The sequence below is a fragment of the Gobio gobio genome, assembly GCF_949357685.1.
Source record: "Gobio gobio genome assembly, chromosome: 17".
Lineage (NCBI taxonomy): Eukaryota > Metazoa > Chordata > Actinopteri > Cypriniformes > Gobionidae > Gobio > Gobio gobio.
In genome coordinates this window covers 11,224,578-11,245,058 of record NC_137110.1, presented here as the reverse complement: position 1 = coordinate 11,245,058, position 20,481 = coordinate 11,224,578, and the positions used below count along the sequence as shown (strand labels likewise).

Sequence of the window (20,481 nt, the reverse complement as noted above, 5' to 3'; positions counted from 1 at the left end):
CTCACACAGAGGTCTCAATGGTACATAGCTAATGAGTTTCTTCTGATTTGCCATGAAAATACTGCTGATTAAACCCGTAACCTATGTAACGAAGAACAAAAGGGAGAAATAACATTCATCCTATAGCTTAATGAGGAGATAACAATCCACATGGATAATGGCCACAGCAATTAAGGAGGACCTTAACAATGAGCAATTAGCGTAACATGGACAGGACTGTGCAGAAGATTGAAGCTAGAGGACATATGAAATATGCTAGAGAAGAGAATGAAATACCTCCACAATATAGATGGCAACCTTAAAGGAGTAGTTCACTTCAGAATTACAATTTCCTAATAATTTACTCATCCCCACATCATCCAAGATGTACATGTCTTTCTTTCTTCGGTCAAAAAGAAATTAAGGTTTTTGAGGAAAAATATTCCATGATTTTTCTCTGCGGTACTTTCACCTACTTTTTCCAACATTATAACGTAATACATGGCGCATCGCAGAGACAAACATTTGTTGTTAAAAAAAAGTATATATATATATTTTTTTAAATGACCAATCATTTCGCTAGATAAGACTCGGCTGGGATCGTGTCGAGCCCTTTGAAGCTACACTGAAACTGGAATTTGGACCTTCAACCCATTGTACCCCATTGAAGTCCACTACATGGAGAAAAATCCTGGGATGGTTTCCTCAAAAACCTTCATTTCTTTTCGACTGAATAAAGAAAGACATGATCTTCTTGGATGACAAGGGGTTTTTAATTCTGCAAGTGATCTACTCTTTGGGCCAGATCACCCAAAACAGAACATTTAATATATTCAGCTGCATGTTGTTCCAAACCTGTATGACTTAATTTCTCCTTCTGTGATTGACTGAAGAAATCAAGACATCCATTTAATTTTCATGCAATTACAGTAAACAAGGAAAGGCCACAAAAGCATTAAAGGTACAGTAAGTGATTTGAGAAACACTGTTTGAAATCAACCCAAACAAACACACCCTTCCCTTCATTGCTCCGCCCCCAAAATCCATGGGCACGCAAAGCAAGAGTGTACATGCCTCCCTACTACTGATTGGCTACAAGTGTGTTGTGGTGCTCTGTCTAATCCACTTTCAACAGCGTTTCTCAGAAATCGCTGACTGCACCTTTAAGTGGTGTATATGACTTAGAAATCGAACTCATACATTTGGTGTTGTCAGCACCATGCTCTACTGGAACTCTACTTTAAATGATTCATTCAAGTATCGATGTTCGATTTGTGAATGAATGATTCTTTTGAGACAAATCTTATCAATTAATCAGTTTATGCAGTTCACAAAACCAAACTCTCTCGAGTTCGACTCAACAGTCAATTACCTGTTTGGCAGTTCATAGCTCAATGTAGGGGAAGATCAGTTGTGAAAGACATACTGTCGTACATACTGTCGACATACACTCGTAAGTCCTACGAGTTCTGAACAACATGACGATGAGTAAATGATGATAGAATTAACATTTTTGGGTGAACTACTTCTTTAAATAGGACAATTCAAAGATCTCTTAAAACTTTTAGATATAGAGACTTGATAACAAAAGCTATTTGTCTTGAAATACAGTATAGCCAGCATTGTGTAAGACTTCTCAGTCTGCTTGATTATATAAAACAAATCTTATGCTTTGTGATTTTTTGACTTGAAAGGCTGACAGCGGTGACAATGGAAACTTAGAAGAATGGAGTTGTCAGTTGGCTAATACATTGCTTGAAACAGCTGAAGCAATGCATCATGATATGTGCCAGATGTGGCATTTCATTCAAAGCCAATCATAGTTAAACGATCAAGAATACAGTATCTGAGTCAACAATAAGAGTGAACTGGACTGTGTTTTGTCTGCACAGCAAAAATAAAGCTGTTACTCATCCAAAGCTACTTTAGAGTCCAAAACTAAATGTATGCTTATCAAAAGAACCCTGCAACATGTTGAGAGAAATGAATCAGCTTTTCTTTGTTTTTTTTTTTTACAACAAATAAATTACATTATGTCTTTGCTTTTTTGGCCTTTTTTGGCTATTTTTTTTATTGTAATGGAGAATAGAAATGGGGCAGTAAATAGTAGGGCAAGTGAAACGGTGGAGAAACCGGATCTGGAAAATGATCTAGATCTTTGATCTAGAATATAAAATACAACGACTCACCTGTGATTATCAGTTTTCCTGTTGTGCTAGCTGTGCCAAACTGATTTTTAGCGATGCACGTGTAACTGCCTCCATCTCGCTTAGTTACGTTGGCAATCTTAAGAGTTCCATTGGGGAAGAGGGAAATCCTTGGGAGTAATGGATAATTGATTAACATCACACACACAAAAAATCACATGGCCAAAGTCTTCAATGTGATAAAATATAAACTCTAAAGTTAAATACCGTTCGTTCCTTTGCAGTATCTCAGTCCCTTTTTTCCACAGGCTAATGGCTCTGGGCGAAGCATGTGGTCTGCAATCTAGGCTAACGTCACTACCCGAGCGAGCTTTAAGCACTCGGCTCAAAGGATTCTGGGAGAAGCTGGGAGCAGAGGCTGTAGGAGACAGAGAGATTTGGTCCTCAAACTCACACTCAATAGAATCTGTGATGAACAGCAATTGACGTTCAAAAAGCCTCTGGCAAAAAAAAAAAAAAAAAGGAAGAAAGAAAGCCTTTTTGAAAAGTCTGAAGGACTTAACAAATCAAGCTGTCTGCTTCTACTGGCTGCTTCCAGGCCATTTGTCTTTAACTAAACCTACATTTTACTGTGCTATTCTGTGCTGTATAATCAAAATAAGGCATTTATTTTACACTGGCCTTGTACGAACAATACTGACCAATGTGTTCTGACTAAAATGGATAAATTTCAGAATCAATATAGGAGAAATATGAGTGTTACAATGGAGCACTTAATCACACGGATGTTTTCAGTGCCGCCTCGTAATTGGAGCTTGGGCTGTGACTACACAAAGTTTTATCATTCAAATGAAGGATGGAGAGCAGGCAGTGGAAACGCAGAGGTCGTACCAAGCACCATCAGTTCGGCGCAGGAATAAATGATGCCGTGCTTGTTCTCTGCCACACACTGATACATCCCGCCATCTGAGAGGTTTAGCGAGGAGATGGAGAGAGCGCCGTTCTCTATTTGCACTCGGTCCTGTAGACACAAACACAAACAATCACAGTAAAATGGTTGCTATGTGGTCGCTGGGTTGCTTGATTGCATGGTTTCTTACTAGCCCAAGTCAAAAGATTCTGATATTCGGGTCGCTAGATATGGTTTGGGTCCCTCCTTCAAAGCAGGGATATTACAGTTAAAGGATTAGTTCACTTTTAAATAAACTTTTGCTTATAATTTACTCACCCCCAAGTCATCCAAGATTTTCTTTCTTTCTGCAGTCGAAAAGAAATTAAGCTTTTGGATGAAAACATTACAGGGTTTTTCTCCATATAATGGACTTCAATGGGCCCCAAACGGTTCAAGGTCCAAATGACAGTTTCAGTACAGCTTCAAAGGGCTTTAAACGATACCAAATGATGAATAAGGGTCTTATCTAGCGAAACGATCAGTTTCTGTGAGAAATCGAGCAGTATTTATGCTATTATTTTACCTCTTATCAGATGAACGTAATCTTCGCTGAGCTCCGCCATAACTTCCGCTAAGTGAGGTCAAAATACGAACGTGGTCATAGATATATTGATCATAGATGCCTCATTCTACTGATCCGTGCAGGCGCTAATGAGGCATCTACGTATACATCTATGACCATGCTCGTATTTTGACCTCACTCAGCGGAAGTTATGGCAGAGCTCAGAGACGATCACATTTGTCTGTTAAGAGGTAAAATGATAGCATAAATACTGCTAGGTTTCTCGCAGAAAGTAATCGTTTCGCTAGATAAGACCCTTATTCATCGTCTGGTATTGTTTGGTATCGTTTAAAGTCCTTTGTAGCTGTACTGAAACTGTCATTTGGACCTTGAACCATTTGGACCCCCTTGAAGTCCATTATATGGAGAAAAATCCTGGAATGTTTTCATTCAAAACCTTAATTTCTTTTTGACTGAAGAAAGAAAGACATGGACATCTTGGATGACATGGGGTGAGTAAATTATAAGCAAAAGTTTATTTAAAAGTGAACTAATCCTTTAACTAAAACCATTTAAAAAAAATACTACTAGGAATGAAACAAACATTAACTGAAAAAATTAAACTAATTGCAAATGAAACCTTTCATTTTCAGGTACTAAAATAAGTAAAACTAAAAATTAAAGACCCCTTGTGGTGAAAATCATGTTTTTAATGTTGTTTATATGTCTATGTGTTGTATTTAATATGCTTTAAGACAAACCATGTGCAAATTCATAAGTCAACTCCAACTACAAACTACAGTGAAAAAAAGTGGTTTGAAACGCGGTTTGAAATCTCTGGTGTTTCTTACGTCACAAGAAAAGCCAGGTTATCCTGATATATATTTCTGTTTATATGTAAAATCTTGTACATTTAGCAATAATGAATTATGTATATGATGTATATTACGATGTTGTGATGAACTATATGCCTTTCTCCACTGAAGTTGTTCAAAACGTTTCTAAGGATACTGATTTTTAGAAGCCAGACTGAGATGGAGAACGGGAACATGGTTTGTGTAGCATTAGCAACACATTATTAGCTGTTTGATTATGTAATCAAGCAAACGGCTAATCATATTAATTACCGTTATGAGTCCGACGTTGTAGAGAGAACGCAATACATAAAACACATTACCATTCTGATTCATCAACTTGTAGACGACTCGTATAATTCACTCTTCCACTTCTTCTGAATCAGTCTCTGGTTCCAACAGATGGCTGAATTAAACCAGTATTTCCACTTGCCATTGTGCAGCGTTTACTAAAATAAAGTTGACTGAGTGGATCAGATATTCTGAGCTCTTGTGACTGAGTGGAGGCTGGGCTAATTTGAGCAAGACAAATCCAATATCAGCCAATGTATATTAATATCAACCAATAATAAAAAAAAACTCTAATATTGACCAGTAACCAATATATTGTGCATCCCTACAATGTCATTGACTTGAATGATGGCTTTTTTACAACATTGCTGCAGTTTAACGCTGAAAGTCGGATGGGTTTTTACATCCGATGTGTTTGGAGAGGGTGGAGGAGGTTACAAAGGAGAAAGAGGAAAAAAATGCTGACCCTCTGCTCCAATGAACAGAAAAGAAACGTTGAACATAACAGTAAAATACTAATGGCCAATTCATTTGGCATGGGTGCCCAGTCGGAAAAGTATGTGAGACAGGAAGGGAGGTGTTGAGCTGATGGTTCTGCTAATGGCATAGCAGACATTTAAGCCTATCGGCTGTTTTTAAGGGCTGAACTCAGCACAAAGAGTCACAAGGAGAGATTGACGTGATGTGTGATGGAAGGGAGGGGAGGAGGTGCGGGTCACTCTCGGCTTGAATGCAGGTCACATCTAATGGAGTCTCTCTGCTGCCTTATAACTGCTTGTGTGTGTTGATGGGAGTCTCTCCTACTTAAACAGACGTTGGCTTTTTTATACCTGGCTTTTATGTCAGCATTGAGAATTTATGTTTGCATTGACCTTGAACTACGGCACAGTAAGAGCAGATAAAGCTTTCAGTCTCATTAGGGGTCTTTCAGAAGACCTAAAGTACCTCAGATATAAGAGTTTCTCCGTTCTTCAGCCAGCTGTAGGAGGGCTTTGGTTTCCCATTGGCTTTGCACTCCCAAAACAGATTCTGCTCAATGGACAATGCTGTGTCTGTCATCGTTTGCAGCCAATGAGGTGTGGCTGTGGAAAGAGAGCACATTGATAAATCATATAATGGATAAAGGGTCATGATGGGCATATTCAACAATACACATCAATGAAATGTTACACTTGCATATTAAAACCACCCACATTCCCCAAGGCTGATGAATTCAAAGGCCTTGATGACAGAGACAATTCAATAAAAATGCATCATCTTTTTCTCACCCTACAGGTCATTTCAAACTTGTATGACTTTCTTTCGTCTGCACAAAAAGCTCCTGGGCGCTTTTTTTCCATACAAAGAAAGTATAGAACGTCTCTGTTACGTATGGTAACCCTCGTTCCCTGAAGGAGGGAACGGAGACGTACGTCGGACGTACCGACGAATTGGGATCACTTCAGGGAGCCCCTATCAGCTTCGAGATATAGAGAACAGGCCAATGGGCCATTGGCGTGCGAGATTTGCATCTCGCGCTCCGCCCCGCACCGCAGGTATAAACAGGAAGCGAGAGCGAATGCACGCTGTTTTTCACTGAGGAGCCGAACTTAGTGGCTCAACCTGCAGTGATGGTACAGCAACTGTGGCGACGGGACGTACGTCTCCGTTCCCTCCTTCAGGGAACGAGGGTTACCATACGTAACCGAGACGTTCCCATTCAGTCAGTCACGTTCGACGTACGTCGGACGTACCGACGAATTGGGATCCCCTATGGAAAACGCCACAGTTACTACCACTTCCAGCGCCCAGCGATGAGCCCCTCAGACCCCGATCTGATGCGGGCGGGAAAGTTCACGCAGGGAGAGTCCAAGCTGCTGTTCCGCAAGACCCATTCAGCTGACTGTATTGGATAACGCTGGGAAAGCGTGCCTGTGAAGGCAGCTGCGGAAGCCACATCATGCCCAGAGGGAGTTAACATGTGGAGAATACACGTATGGGCTGGCCGTGGGCAGCACAACATACGGAAGTCCCAGGGGTGGCCCCGGCCAATTCGTGGAGGGGGACAACACGTACCTGGAACGGCAGAGGACACTCTGCCGAGGGAAAGACACGGGCTCGCCGTAGGGAGCCGTACCGTGGAAGAATACACACATGGGACCGCCGTGGGGGTCACTACATATGGAACCCAGCCTAACACAAGTTCCACCAATGCATACGAGTGTTAGACCTGGCGTCGAACGCTCCGCCACGTCCGACTGCCGCGGGTTGCGGAGGACTCAACAGGGTTCGCCGATCCGGGGAACTCGACTGGAGCAGAATAAGCGCACGCATCCGTCTACCATAGGGGAGGGAATGGCGCAGCAAGCCGACACTAGAATGGGCACTTCGGTGTTACTGACTATGGGAAGTGAGCACACAGGAAGAAACCGGCTCTACACGGAGGCTATAGAATCTAGCAAACGTGTTAGGTGTCGCCCAGCCCACAGCTCTACAAATATCTGTCAGCGAGGCGCCACGAGCCAGCGCCCAGGAAGAGGCAACACCCCTAGTGGAGTGGGCTCTTAACCCGAGCGGGCAGGGCACGTCTTGGGACTGATAAGCCAAGACGATGGCATCCACTATCCAGTGGGCCATCCTCTGCTTGGAGACAGCCTTTCCCTTCTGCTGTCCTCCGTAACAGACGAAGAGCTGCTCTGAGGTCCTGAAGCTTTGCGTTCTATCCACGTAAGTCCGGAGAGCACGGACGGGACAGAGAAAAGCTAGGGCTGGATCTGCCTCCTCCGAAGGCAGCGCTTGCAGGCTCACCACTTGGTCCCGGAAGGGAGTAGTGGGAACTTTGGGCACATATCCAGGCCGGGGTCTCATGATCACATGAGAGTTACCGGGCCCGACTTCCAGGCACGATTCGTCGACCGAAAATGCCTGCAGGTCCCCTACCCTCTTGATGGAGGCCAACGCAGTCAGGAGTATTGTCTTTAACGACAGAATTTTCAACTCAGCTGACTGCAGAGGCTCAAAGGGTTCTCTCTGTAGTGCAGTTAGCACCAGAGTTAAGTCCCAAGAGGGTATGGAGGGAGGACGAGGCGGATTTAACATCCTCGCCCCCCTAAGGAACCTGTCGACCAGATCGTGCTTACCTAGAGATTTTTCATCTACTAGCTCATGATTAGCGGCGATAGCGGCAACATAGACTTTGAGGGTGGAGGGAGACAGCCTTCACTCCAACCCATCTTGTAGAAAGGCAAGCACAGATCCGATCGAACATCTTCGGGGGTCTTCTCGGCGAGAAGAGCACCAATCGACGAACAGGTTCCACTTCAACGCATAGAGGCGCCTCGTAGGGGGGCTCTAGCGGAAGTGATGGTGTCAACTACCGCTTGCGGTAGGTCACCTAGAACCTCTGCGTCCCGTCCAGGGACCAGACATGGAATTTCCAGAGGTCTGGACGCAGGTGCCATAGGGTGCCCCGTCTCTGAGTCAGGAGGTCCTTCCTCAGAGGAATGGGCCAGGGAGGTGCTGTCGCAAGGAGCACTAGTTCCGGGAACCAAGTCCGGTTGGGCCAATATAGAGCGACCAACAGGACTTGCTCCTTGTCCTCCCTGACTTTGCACAGTGTCTGCGCAAGAAGGCTCACTGGGGGAAACGCATACTTGCGTTCTTCCCGGGGCCAGCTGTGGGCCAGGGCATCCGACCCGAGGGTTCCCTCGGTCAAGGAATAAAACCACTGACAGTGGGTCGTCTCTGGGGAGGCAAACAGGTCTACCTGTGCGGCCCCGAAATGACTCCAGATTAGCTGGACCGCCTGGGGATGGAGTCGCCATTCTCCCGGAAGCACCGGCTGACGTGACAGCTCGTCGGCTGCATGATTGAGCAGGCCCGGAATGTGAATGGCACGAAGCGACCTCAGATGCTTCTGACTTCATAAGGGGAGATGGCAGGCGAGTTGTGATATGCGACGAGAGCATAGACCACCCTGTTTTTTGACGTACGCAACGGTCGCAGTGTTGTCCGTACGGACCAGAACATGCTTGCCTCTGAGCGGAACTTTGAAGCGGCTGAGTGCAAGACGAACTGCAAACAACTCGAGGCAATTGATATGCCATTGCAGTTGAGGCCCCGTCCACAGACCTGAAACTGCAAGCACGTTGTACGTGGCACCCCAACCCGTGGATGAGGCATCCGTGGAGACAACGGAGTGCCTGGACACTTGTTCTAGGGGAACTCCCGCCCGTAGAAACAAAGGGTCCGACCATGGGCCGAAGGTTTGGCGGCACCTCGGAGTCACTTGGACACGGAGGGAACCGCTGTGCCACGCCCATCTCAGGACTCGATCGTGTAGCCAGCGTTGAAGCGGTCTCATATGAAGCAATCCGAGCGGCGTTACTGCGGCTGCGGATGCCATATGCCCCAGGAGCCTCTGAAAATGTTTCAGTGGTACCGCTGTCCTGCCTTTGAACGAATTCAAGCAGTTCAACACTGACTGGACGCGCGCTCGGTGAGGCGCGCTGTCATGGCGACCGAGTCTATCTCCATACCGAGAAAAGAGATCCTCTGTGTGGGACAGAGTTTGCTCTTCTCCCAGTTGACCCGAAGTCCCAACTGGCTGAGGTGACTAAGCACCTTGTCCCTGTGTTCGCACAACTGCTCTCACGACTGGGCAAGGATCAGCCAGTCGTCGAGGTAGTTGAGAATGCGAACACCATGCTCTCTCATGGGGGCAATGGCCACCTCCGCAACCTTCGTAAAGACGCGGGCGACAGGGACCGGCCGAAGGGCAAGACGCGGTACTGACATGTCCGTCCCTCGAACACGAAGCGCAGAAAGGGCCGGTCGAGGGGAAACGAGAATGAAAGTACGCGTCCTTCAGGTCGATCGCTGCAAACCAATCTTGGGGACGGACGCACCTGAAGATGTGCTTCTGCGTTAGCATTCTGAACGGCAGCCTGTGAAGGGACCGGTTCAAGAATCGCAGGTCCAAGACCGGCCATAACCCGCCGCCTTTCTTGGGTACAATGAAGTACGGGCTGTAGAACCCGGACCTCATATCGGCTGGAGGGACCGGCTCCATCGCGTCCTTCGCCAGTAGGACTGCGATCTCCGCCCGGAGCACGGGGGCGTTCTCCTTCGCTACTGGGAAGTGAACGCCCCCAAACTTAGGGGGACGCCTGGCGAACTGAATCGCATTGCCGAGTCTGATGGTACGGCCCCGAGACGAGCTGGGAAGCTCTAGCCAGGCTTCCAGACACCGAGCAAGGGGATTAACCACAGACGTACCCGCAGCGGGGCAGCGACGCGGAATGCAGGGATCCGACTCGGACGGCATGGAGCGGCCCAAAGTGGGATCTGAGTGTGCTGTGCAACACTTACCTGCGTCCGCGGAGGGGGCGTGCGAGTGTGGGGAGGCCGCTTGAGTGCGTTCCCACAGCCGGCGCCCCCTGCTGGCGAAGGGAGAGGCGTCTGAGGGTGGCGAGGCATGGGAGATTCGACCACCGCTCCCAAATGAAGGAGGGGCTGAGCGTGGCTAGGCTTTGTGGCGTTGCGCACGGTCTGCCTCACCTCCTTCCTCAGCGGGGAACAAGAGTGGCGAGGCATAGCGTCGCGCACTGTTGTCCACGCACCGCTGAGAAGAGGGGAATGAGAGTGGCGAGGCTTTGTAGCGTCACACACTGCCATTCTCGCCCTCTTGTGGGGAGGGGAATGAAAGCGGCGAGGCTCTGTAGCGTCACACACTGCCATTCCTGAACTCCCGAGACCCAGAGGTATTGGAACTGCTCTTTTTTTTTTTTTTTTTTTTGGGTACCACTGGCTATTTTTAACATCAGTGGCGGAACAGAATTACTAATGGTTTTCCACCCGGCCCTCCTCCGAGGAAGAACAGTTCCAGACCAAATCCGGGTCAATTGTGTTTCTGGACCAGGGTGGACATTGTCTAGCCAAGGGCCAGCGCTGTGCGCAGCTCAACCTCGGCTCAGAACTACCCTCGTGCACTAAGCAGGGCGGAGGTGGCCTGCCAGTGGCACTGCCACCCCACCGATGAGGGTAGTGAGAGAGAGGAAAACTTTATACAGATTATGGCCCTATTGGTGTTCCATATTTTGGCACCAATAGTTCCACAATGCCAAAGCCTTCCAATGCACATCCGAAAAAAGGCAAGGGGCAGGCAAGGCGATTTACGCGTTGCACTATGCCTCAGCCATCCGGGAAAGCATGGCTGTCAAGTATGAATCTGATTCAGCACGAGCGCCCACTATTACGGTGGGAATCTCAGCATCATCTTCATTTTCAACACATAACAGCCCTCTCTCCGATGCAGCGATTGACATCTGTCCTCTGCTAGAGCCCCAAATGAAACGCTAGGTCCCCTTTCAAGGACCAGCAATCCCATCTGTAAGCTACCAGCAGACACGTGAGACAGTGGGCGTGGCCGTGAGACGGCACACGGCGCGCTGAACACTCAAGCCCTTATGAAAAAGGCAAGACGAACAGCGCGCCGATGTGGTTATGCTCTCATGAGAGAGCATAGACCACCCACGAACACAGTCTCAACATGCTTGCGATGCGATAGAGGAGTGAGGGGCCCACAGAGATGTACGCGGCGGGGAAGCCTCACTGTAATCCTCAGGCCACCCAGGCTTATCAGCCAAAATAGTCCCCCCTCTGGTGCACCAGAAAAGAGACTAGATCGGGGTATAAGCGAAGGGACTCAACCCCGTTTGAGGCATCATAGTCTCGACCGCGCATCGGAGGCGCCGAGTGACGCGCGCAGAGTTGCCGTGGCAACCCGCGCTGTCACCCGGCAGCCAGACGGCACACAGCGCGCTGAACACTCAAACCCTCACGCGGAAGGTGAGATGACCAGCGCGTCGACGTGATCCCGTTCCCCTGAGAGAACATGGATCACCCACGACACAGTCTCAACATGTTTATGCGAGAGGGATCGTGGCTGTCAGGACAGGAAACAACCGCATCCAGAAACGCACGAGTGGAATGACGTCTTGAAAAAGACGCAGTGTCACACCCGTGTTGCTCTTTTGTGAGGAAACGCTCTTTAAACAGTGCTGAAGCACCCAGGGGAAGACCGCGGCAACACACAGGTGGTAAGTGCAGTCCTATGGTGCACTCACTGAAACAAACGCCCTCACCAAACCGACAGTTGCTGTGAGAACAGCAGTTTGTTATGCTGATGCAGCGGTGAACATGCGGTCGCGCTGATTGTGCCTTTTCGCCAACACAGAGCGTCCTTTTCGTTCTCTGGAGCATCTCTCTTGCAGATAGGCTCTCTTTTAGAAAAGCAGTCTTGCTTCATCAACGCCGTTCGGCTCCGAAGTGAATGACAGCGTGCATTCGCTCTCGCTTCCTGTTTATACCCGCGGCGCGGGGCGGAGCGCGAGATGCAAATCTCGCACGCCAATGGCCCATTGGCCTGTTCTCTATATCTCGAAGCTGATAGGGGCTCCCTGAAGTGATCCCAATTCGTCGGTACGTCCGACGTACGTCGAACGTGACCGACTGAATGGGAACCAAATATACACTACCGTTCAAAAGTTTAAGGTTGTTTTGAAAGAAGTCATTTGATCAAAAATACAGTAAAAACTGTAATATTGTGAAATATTATTGCAATTTAAATTAACTGTTTTCTATTTTAATATATTTTAAAATGTAAATGTATTCCTGTGATGGAAAAGCTGAATTTTCAGCATCATTACTCTAGTCTTCAGTGTCAGATGATCCTTCAGAAATAGTTCTAATATGCTAATTTATTATTATTTAAAAAAATGTTGAAAACAATTGTGCTGCTTAATATTTTTGTGGATTATTTTGATAAATAGAAAGTTTAAAAGAACAGCATTTTTTTTTCGTATTCATTTTGGATAAATGTAATGCATTATGTCTGAAAAAAAGTGTTCAATTCTTTAAAAAAAAATGACCCTGAAACCCTAAATGGTAGTGTATATAATCTACCGATGTATACAAGGATATAACTCATTTTGTGTGCCATAATTTTAGGATCTATTCCTTCAAAGTTTGTTGACTTACAGCCAGTAAATCCCATTCTATTGTGTGATTCCTCGAATCACACAGTGTGACCCCTCAATTATTAATTATCATTATCAGAAAAGGCTGCAATATGAGAATCACGTAAGCCGCTTCACCGCCTCCAAAAAGGCTCATCACACACCCATTCGCTAGTCTGTATAATACTGACTGCATGCCTGACGCTCCTATAAAAACAAACAATAGACGACCCATTTCACAAGAGCCATGTGAATATGAATCTAACTACTGAAGTGGGATGCGCAGTGAATAAGTCAATTCAATCACACAACGGGCACATGCTCCGTTCCGTGCTACAAATCCTTTGACCTCGTTCTGGAAGCTTTATTATCCTTTCGTCTGGCAAACACTCCAGTGCCATGCAGAGTCTTGAGTTCAATTAACAAATTTGTATGATTGTATTTCTCTCCACAAATGTTAATTTAAAAAACCCAGGATAAGACCTACGAATCCTTTAAGACCGACACCAATCCAGTGCTTTTCAAACTGCTTGTTTTCTGCACAAAGTCAAATAGTGGAACAGAAAATCTTCTTTGGCAAGGCAAACTCCCGTTTTCATTTATCCTACAGAATTGTATTTCAGTTTCACATCATACATTCAGATGCATACATTCATGCAGTTATTACAAAGACAGAAAATCCAAAAAGACTTCAGAGTGTGTGACCTATGGAAGCTTCTTTCTGCCACGGAATAAAAAAATGCTAAAGGTAATTGCACTTTTTATCTCACAATTATGACTTTTTTTCAGAATTGTGAGATATAAACTTGCAATTGCAAGTTATAGTCAGAATTAGGATATTAACTCGCAATTTTATTTCTATAACTTTTATTTTATTTAACTTTATTTCTCAGAATTGCGAGTTTATATCTTGCAATTTGGACTTTATAACTTTTTTCCTCACAATTGTGAGTTTATATCTCCCAATTCCGACTTTTCTTTCGGATAATTGCAAGATTTAAACTCACAAAACTCGCAATAAAAACTCACAATTGCGAGAAAATGACAGAATTGTGAGCTGAGTTTTTCCCCTCAGAATTTGACTTTATAACTCGCAATTGCGAGTTTATATCTTACAGTTCTGAGAAAATGGGAGTGTGTTCTGCATTTGGGCTTTTCTATGGTCTTATCCCTTCACTTGTGTATGTATTTGTGTGTGTCAGGGGTTAAACGACTTCAGATTTTTTAAAGTCAACATTTTTGTGCTGAAAGGCGAGTCGACGTCGACTAGTTGCTGATGACGTCATCAATTACCAAATAAGCCTGAACCTCGAGCTGAGACGCTCCTACATAACAGCTTTTTTTATCAGATCTCTTCGGGTCGTTAAATTTCTCACAGATTTCTGCTGGTTCTGAATCAGATACAGATAAAGTAGCACAGTAAAGATTACATTTATATGAATGCATCAGTGAGAGAGCATTTGCGTGTGAATTAATTCTACCTGTCAGTGTCTCTACTAATAGTGAAGCTGTGAGTTTTAGTTACTAAGAAATATATGTCAACTTTTTCTACGCTATTTTATTGATAAATCACAGAACAGTGCTGACAATACATTTCTTCACTACTCTATGATTTTGTGTGAGGCACACGCGATCTCCGTGAGATGTGCGAGCTATGTGTGCGCGTTATGCAGCACGCATTAGTTTAGAACATTGATTAACGTGTACAATAAGCGTGCATTCTCCCGATCAATTTTTAGCATCCAGATGGCATAATCAAACATGTCTTGTGGAGAGCTGTCGGAGTAGGCTATGCATTTATTTGTCATTTTAACTGTTTGGAAAGGGAGCGTGCGTGTCAGGAAATGGCTTATCCCTCTATAGGCCAGCGACTAGTCAACTTCAAGCTTAAAACGTCACGACAGAGCATTAAAGTCGACTAGTCTGTGCAACCCATAGTGTGTGTATTCTAGATAGTGAACTTTTTTTTTTTTACAAATAAAAAAACATTTTCCCCATTTCCCAATCGTTCCTATGGGGGTCAGGGGGAAGGATTTGTTACTATTTTTATTACAACCACAAAAACTCCTTGAATCCAGTCAATTTTGTGTATTTCAACTTGAAGTGTGACAAAACTGATGAGGTCTTGTACCACTTCGGTGAACACTCATTTTTTTATTTTGTTTTTATTGAAAGAAAATGAATTTCAGGTCAAAATGACCCAAGGAGAGGGTGAAGGTAAAGGGTATACAATTATTAATACAACAATGCCATACATTTCAAATTAAGCTTGACTTTTCATGGAATACCACTGCGCCCTTCTACAATGAGGTGCTCATTGCAGAAGGTCACAATCACATGAATCATGAAATGTCATGTCTCTCAAGGCCACAAGTCAAATGAGACACTTGTTATGACATGTCTTCACTGTGAGTTATGACATATATGGCATAGCGAGGTTGTGTACAGTTTAACGTGCCATAATGACGGTGGAAAATGTCATAATTATGCCACTCCAGGTAGTATAGAACCTTATAAAACGGTTATAGAATCATATCAAACTTACAATAGCTTTGCTTTCTTTCTGGTTAAAATTGTTACATTTGATATTTTTGTTGTTGCCTTAAAATAGCTCCAATAACAAAAGTAAAGATTTTTTTAAATAAAATACAAATAAATTATTTTAAATAAATAAAGTTGTAAACAATATCTCCTACAAACTCAAATTAAGTGAACCATAATAATTTATCCTGTGTTAATTTTTCTCAAAAAAAGGTGAAACATAAATCATAATGTTCTAATTGCATGAATATAATTATACTTAAAACACCTCCAAATGAATTAATAACTGCAGTATAACTGATGCCACTGTCTACTGATTTATTAATGCAGTTTCAAGGTGGAACAGAACTGCCAATAGTCATATTTTGTCAAATTACTGTAAATCTTGATGAGGCATAGTTGATCTGTCAACAGACGCATCTATTTATCGTTATCACATAACAAATTCAAGAGGTAGAAAAAATACACACACATGTATAACAATAAATTTAAGGAAAAGTATGTGATATGATGAAAAGAGAAAGAAATATTAAATGACACATACATATAAAGAATAACTAGAAATCGAGGGTGAATGAGATCAACTCACCATGGAAAGACACGCGACCCCTTGCAGCATTCTTTCCACGACTGTTTTCCGCTATGCACTCATACGTCCCTGTGTCCTCTTGTTGAAAACTCGGAATCTCCAGAATGGCGTTAGAATTTTTCAGTTTGACTTTGTTTGGGAATGAAATGTCACTGGTTCTTCTCCAGCTGATCTTAGGAACTGGACTGTGAAACCGGAACAAAGCCATCATTAGTAGTTAGACACATTCATTTGAAAGGTATTTTCACCAAAAGCAAATATACTTTTTTAATCATTATGTTAATTCCCTGGAAATCAAATCCATGACCTTGGCATTGCTATGGAAAAACTTTCTAACAAGCGATCTTCTACAAGTGAAATGCTTTTATCTAAAATGTCATAAAATGAATTCTAGCAATGCAATAATATTTATTATCAGTATGCAAGTTTTTTTTTTTTTACTTTTATTCAGCAAGGATGCATTAATTAATCAAAACTAACAATTAAGACTTTTGTATTGTTACAAAATATTTATATTTAGAATAAATTCTGTTCTTTTGAACTATCATAAAGAAAATCCTAAAAACTGCATCACGGTTTCCTAACATTAAGCAGCACCATGTCTCTTAAACACCAAATCAGCATATTAGAATGATTTTGCTGAAAATTCAGCTTTGCCATCACAGGAATAAACTACAATTTAAAATATATTAAAATAGAAATCAATGGTTTTAAATGGTAATACAATTGCACAATATTATGGTTTCTACACTCTAAAAACTGCTCGGGTTATGTATATAACCCTTGTTCCCTGAGAAGGGGAACGAGCACTGCATCGGGACGACGCTTTGGGGATGCTCCCTTAGCATCAGCGAATCTGAAACCAGAATGCCAACTAGGCCAATCCGATTGGCGTGCGTGATGACGTCATTGTGACGGCATACCCGGAAGTATAAAAGGGGAGCTGGAACGTAATGGCGGTAGTAATTGCTCTGAAGCATGCGCTCCAGGCGCGCCGAGGTGTGGCGTCGGGATGCAGTGCTCGTTCCCCTTCTCAGGGAACAAGGGTTATATACATAACCCGAGCAGTTCCCTTTCGAGGGAACTCGCACTGCATCGGGACGACGCTTTGGGGAACGAGTACCCACTAGGCCACACCGAAGGGTAGCGCCTGCCCTAGTGTGAAGCCGGAAACCGGGCACAGCTAGGACTGGAGCACCCTAGCACCAGGCGTCGTAGGGAGATCCAGGCTATAAAACCTGATAAAAGTGTGTGGGGTAGCCCACCCGGCCGCCTCGCAGATATCCTGCAAGGGGACCCCAGAAAGAAGGGCCACCGAAGAGGCCATGCCTCTGGTGGAATGAGCCCTCACAGCCACAGGTGAAGGCAAACTGCGCACCTGATAGGCCATGGTAATCGCCTGGACAATCCAATTACTGATTGTCTGAGTAGACGCAGGCAATCCCTTCTTAGGTGAGCCAAAACACACCAACAGTTGTTGTGATCTCCTCCACTGTGCAGACTTCGCCAAATAAACTCTGAGCGCCCTAACCGGGCAGAGTAGGTGAAGTCTCCCCTCTTCCGCCGTCACATGAGGCGGAGGATGAAATGCCTGCAGGACCAATGACCTGACCACCCTTGATGGCACCTTAGGCACGTAGCCCGGCCTAGGGTGTAAGATGGCCTTTACTCCTCCCGGGGCAAACTCCAGGCAGGTCGGCGTTACCGCCAAGGCCTGGAGATCTCCCACTCTCCTGAGAGAGGTAATGGCAAGGAGAAAAGCCACCTTAAGAGTCCGATCCTTTGGTCCAGCCGACTCCAATGGTTCGAAGGGGGCCTCAGCCATCAAAAAATCAAAAAATGTTAACAAATCTTACCAAACCCAAACTTTGGAAAGTGGTAGTGGCATATATGCATTTGGAAGATGCTTTTATCCATATTAAACTCAATTGAATCTTTGATCAGTTCAATAACACTGGCATTGCTAGCATCATTTGAAAAAGTGAAATTCCATAATGTTTGGCAAAAGAAAATCCATTTCCCCCCTCACTTCTTCAAAGATATATAGTGCGAATGGATCTGATTTAGAATTGAATCAAGGGTGACGCACTCCTTGTATAGTGTGAAAAGCCATCATCTCCCGCTTTTTGAAAACCTGCATTACCCCCCTTTCTAAACGACAACCCTTCTGCTCTTCGTTTGAAAAGAAGCTTGAAGCTCTATTTCCACACTATTTAAGGACAAAATCTTGCAGGTCATTGCTCTCTGCAAAGCAGGCCATTATAGTGAAAAAGGTCTCTGTAAAAAGCTTCCGTGACAGATTGCAAATCGCATTAAGAATGAACCTGAAGTGCTGATCACAAATGCAGTGTATTTTATAACGCAGGATAAAATTAAACAGCGCTAAGCAAGGCTGTGAACTCAGGGCAACAGTTTGCAGAGAGAGGACACAGACAGACGCAGGTGTGTGCATGTCGGACTTACTTTCCCAGGGCGAAGCATTCTAGCTTCAGCGTGGATCCTTTAGCAGCTGGAATGGTGTCTGGGAAATGAAGCTCTATTTTGGGCTCGTACTCTCCCATCGCTCCTGCCATGGGCAGACAATACACCACAGATGCAAACGGCTTTGTCATTCATGATTTATGATATACAAGCTTTGTACTTCAGAATACAAGCAAAACAACAACAAATGGCAAAACACAAAGACCTGTCAATGAGCTAGGGAGCCGAGAAGATTGTGCCAAAAATACAGAGACACGTTATTAAAGATTTATGGAACACACATAATAAAAACAGGATCCATCTCAAATGGAAGTGTGGCCTCCTTTGAGGCACTGTCAAGGGTGCAGGTTAGTGTTCTTAAAAGAGGCAGTTTAGCTTTCAAGACAGTGGCATAAATACACCTCTCACATATACGAATGAAGATCTCTCTAAAAATGTCACATGCTGCTTTGACCCAAGTAAGATATACTGCAAAAAAAAAATCTGTGAAATCTGTGGTTGCTAGAACTTTACCATGGTAGCAACATTTTAAGTTTTACAGACTGAACAAATATACGTTAAAAAAACTTATGTTTCATTAACTGAAGTAATGTTGATATACCAAATACTAAAATCAGTTTTTTACCTTTATAAACTACTGCCAACCACCTTAAAAGACAGGTGGTAAAGAGAAAGCTTCACCACAAGCTGAGGTAAATACTTATATAGAAGATGCACAGTGCCATACACTCTAACACAAATTGTCATCATGGTAACACACTAAAATAATGCAATAAATATGAATTTATATGAAGATGTAACATAAGACCTTAAAGTGATAGTTCACCCATAAATGAAAATTCTGTCATCATTTACTCACCCTCAATATGTTTCAAACCTGAATGAGTTTCTTTCTTCTGATAAACATAAAAGTTATTTTGAAGAAACAGTTGCTGGTCCCCACTGACTTCCATGGTACTTTTTAAAAAAAATATCCATACTATGGAAGTCAAGGGGGCCCATCAATTGTTTGCTTAACCATATTCTTAAAAATATCTTCTTTTGTGTTCATAAGAAGAAATAAATTCATACAGGTTTGAAACAACTAGAGGGTGAGTAAATGATGACAGAATTTTCATTTTTGGTTGAACTATCCATTTAATGTACATAACTGAAAGACAAAAACTAAGAAATGTCCCATTATATCTATTACAGTTTTTCACAATATAGAGTAAGGGTTCTTAAGGCCCGATACATATGGCAAAGTTCTTTATCGTTTTTTGTTTAGGTCGCATGTCCACCAAAATGATTTTAGCCAGCTGAAAATGCTAGGCGCTCTGCTGAAAATGCATGGCTGTTGGTGCTTGAGAGCATTTTGGCAACACAAGGTTTTTTTTTTTTTGTTGAGACTCTTTGCAAGCAAGCTATGATACAGAATATCCATGGAAGTGTTACTAGTATCTCATTTCACAGATAGTTTGTTTCTGTATTGTTTCTATCTAAAAATGTTGATAAAATGTAAAGTATTTGTCCTGGCTCTTTTTTTTCTTTTTCTTTTTTTCTCCGTTATTATGCTTGTTGTTGTCATCTGTCGACGTTGTACAAGCAGAATGTGGCGGTTGGACTGTGTTGTATTTGTCCCGCCCCTCCTCCACTGTGATTGGTCAGCTGGGTAAAAAGTGACAGTGATGAGCACTGTGTTTTGCCCAGAGTTGAACATTCTTCAACTCTCTGCGATTCAGCATGAAATAGACGCTCAACTTCTTGTTACGCTCCTGCCATTTTAAAAAACGTGGCGCTCCCATCGAAAACAATTGAAAAATTGGGTAAGATCTGAAAAAAAAAAAAACACTTTGGCAGACACATAGCCGTAAGGCCTGTGCACACCAGGACGATTATCGCGCATTTTTCGAGGCGTTTTTCGACGCGTCTTTGTGTTCGCACCCAAGTGATTTCCACTGGCGCTGCGCTGAGTGAACCTGCAAATTCAGTAGATGGCGCTCCCGGTACACAAGGTGGGGCTGCGCCACTTTACGCTTGACACTTGCTTGTCACACAGAAGAAGAAGAGAGACAGTTTTTACGTGCCTGCCAAAACCATTCACACACTTTTTGCTAACTGGCAAGCAGGATTAGCAGCTCATCTTCTTTGTTGTCTCCTTACTTCCTC

At 43.9% G+C, this 20,481-nt stretch overlaps 1 protein-coding gene across 1 annotated transcript in view; it reads right to left on the bottom strand.

The window, feature by feature from the left end:
* cntn3b (contactin 3b) overlaps positions 1 to 20,481 on the bottom strand; it is a gene marked incomplete at its 3' end in the record, with an annotated part of 92,395 nt that overhangs the window by 23,773 nt on the left and 48,141 nt on the right. Inside the window, exons 7-12 of the mRNA XM_079840223.1 lie at positions 18,316 to 18,418; positions 15,853 to 16,037; positions 5,671 to 5,807; positions 3,018 to 3,147; positions 2,394 to 2,544; positions 2,169 to 2,296 (exon numbers count right to left, since the gene is read on the bottom strand). Coding sequence (XP_079696349.1) covers positions 2,169 to 2,296; positions 2,394 to 2,544; positions 3,018 to 3,147; positions 5,671 to 5,807; positions 15,853 to 16,037; positions 18,316 to 18,418 — 834 coding nt within the window. The remainder of the gene's footprint in view (positions 1 to 2,168; positions 2,297 to 2,393; positions 2,545 to 3,017; positions 3,148 to 5,670; positions 5,808 to 15,852; positions 16,038 to 18,315; positions 18,419 to 20,481) is intronic.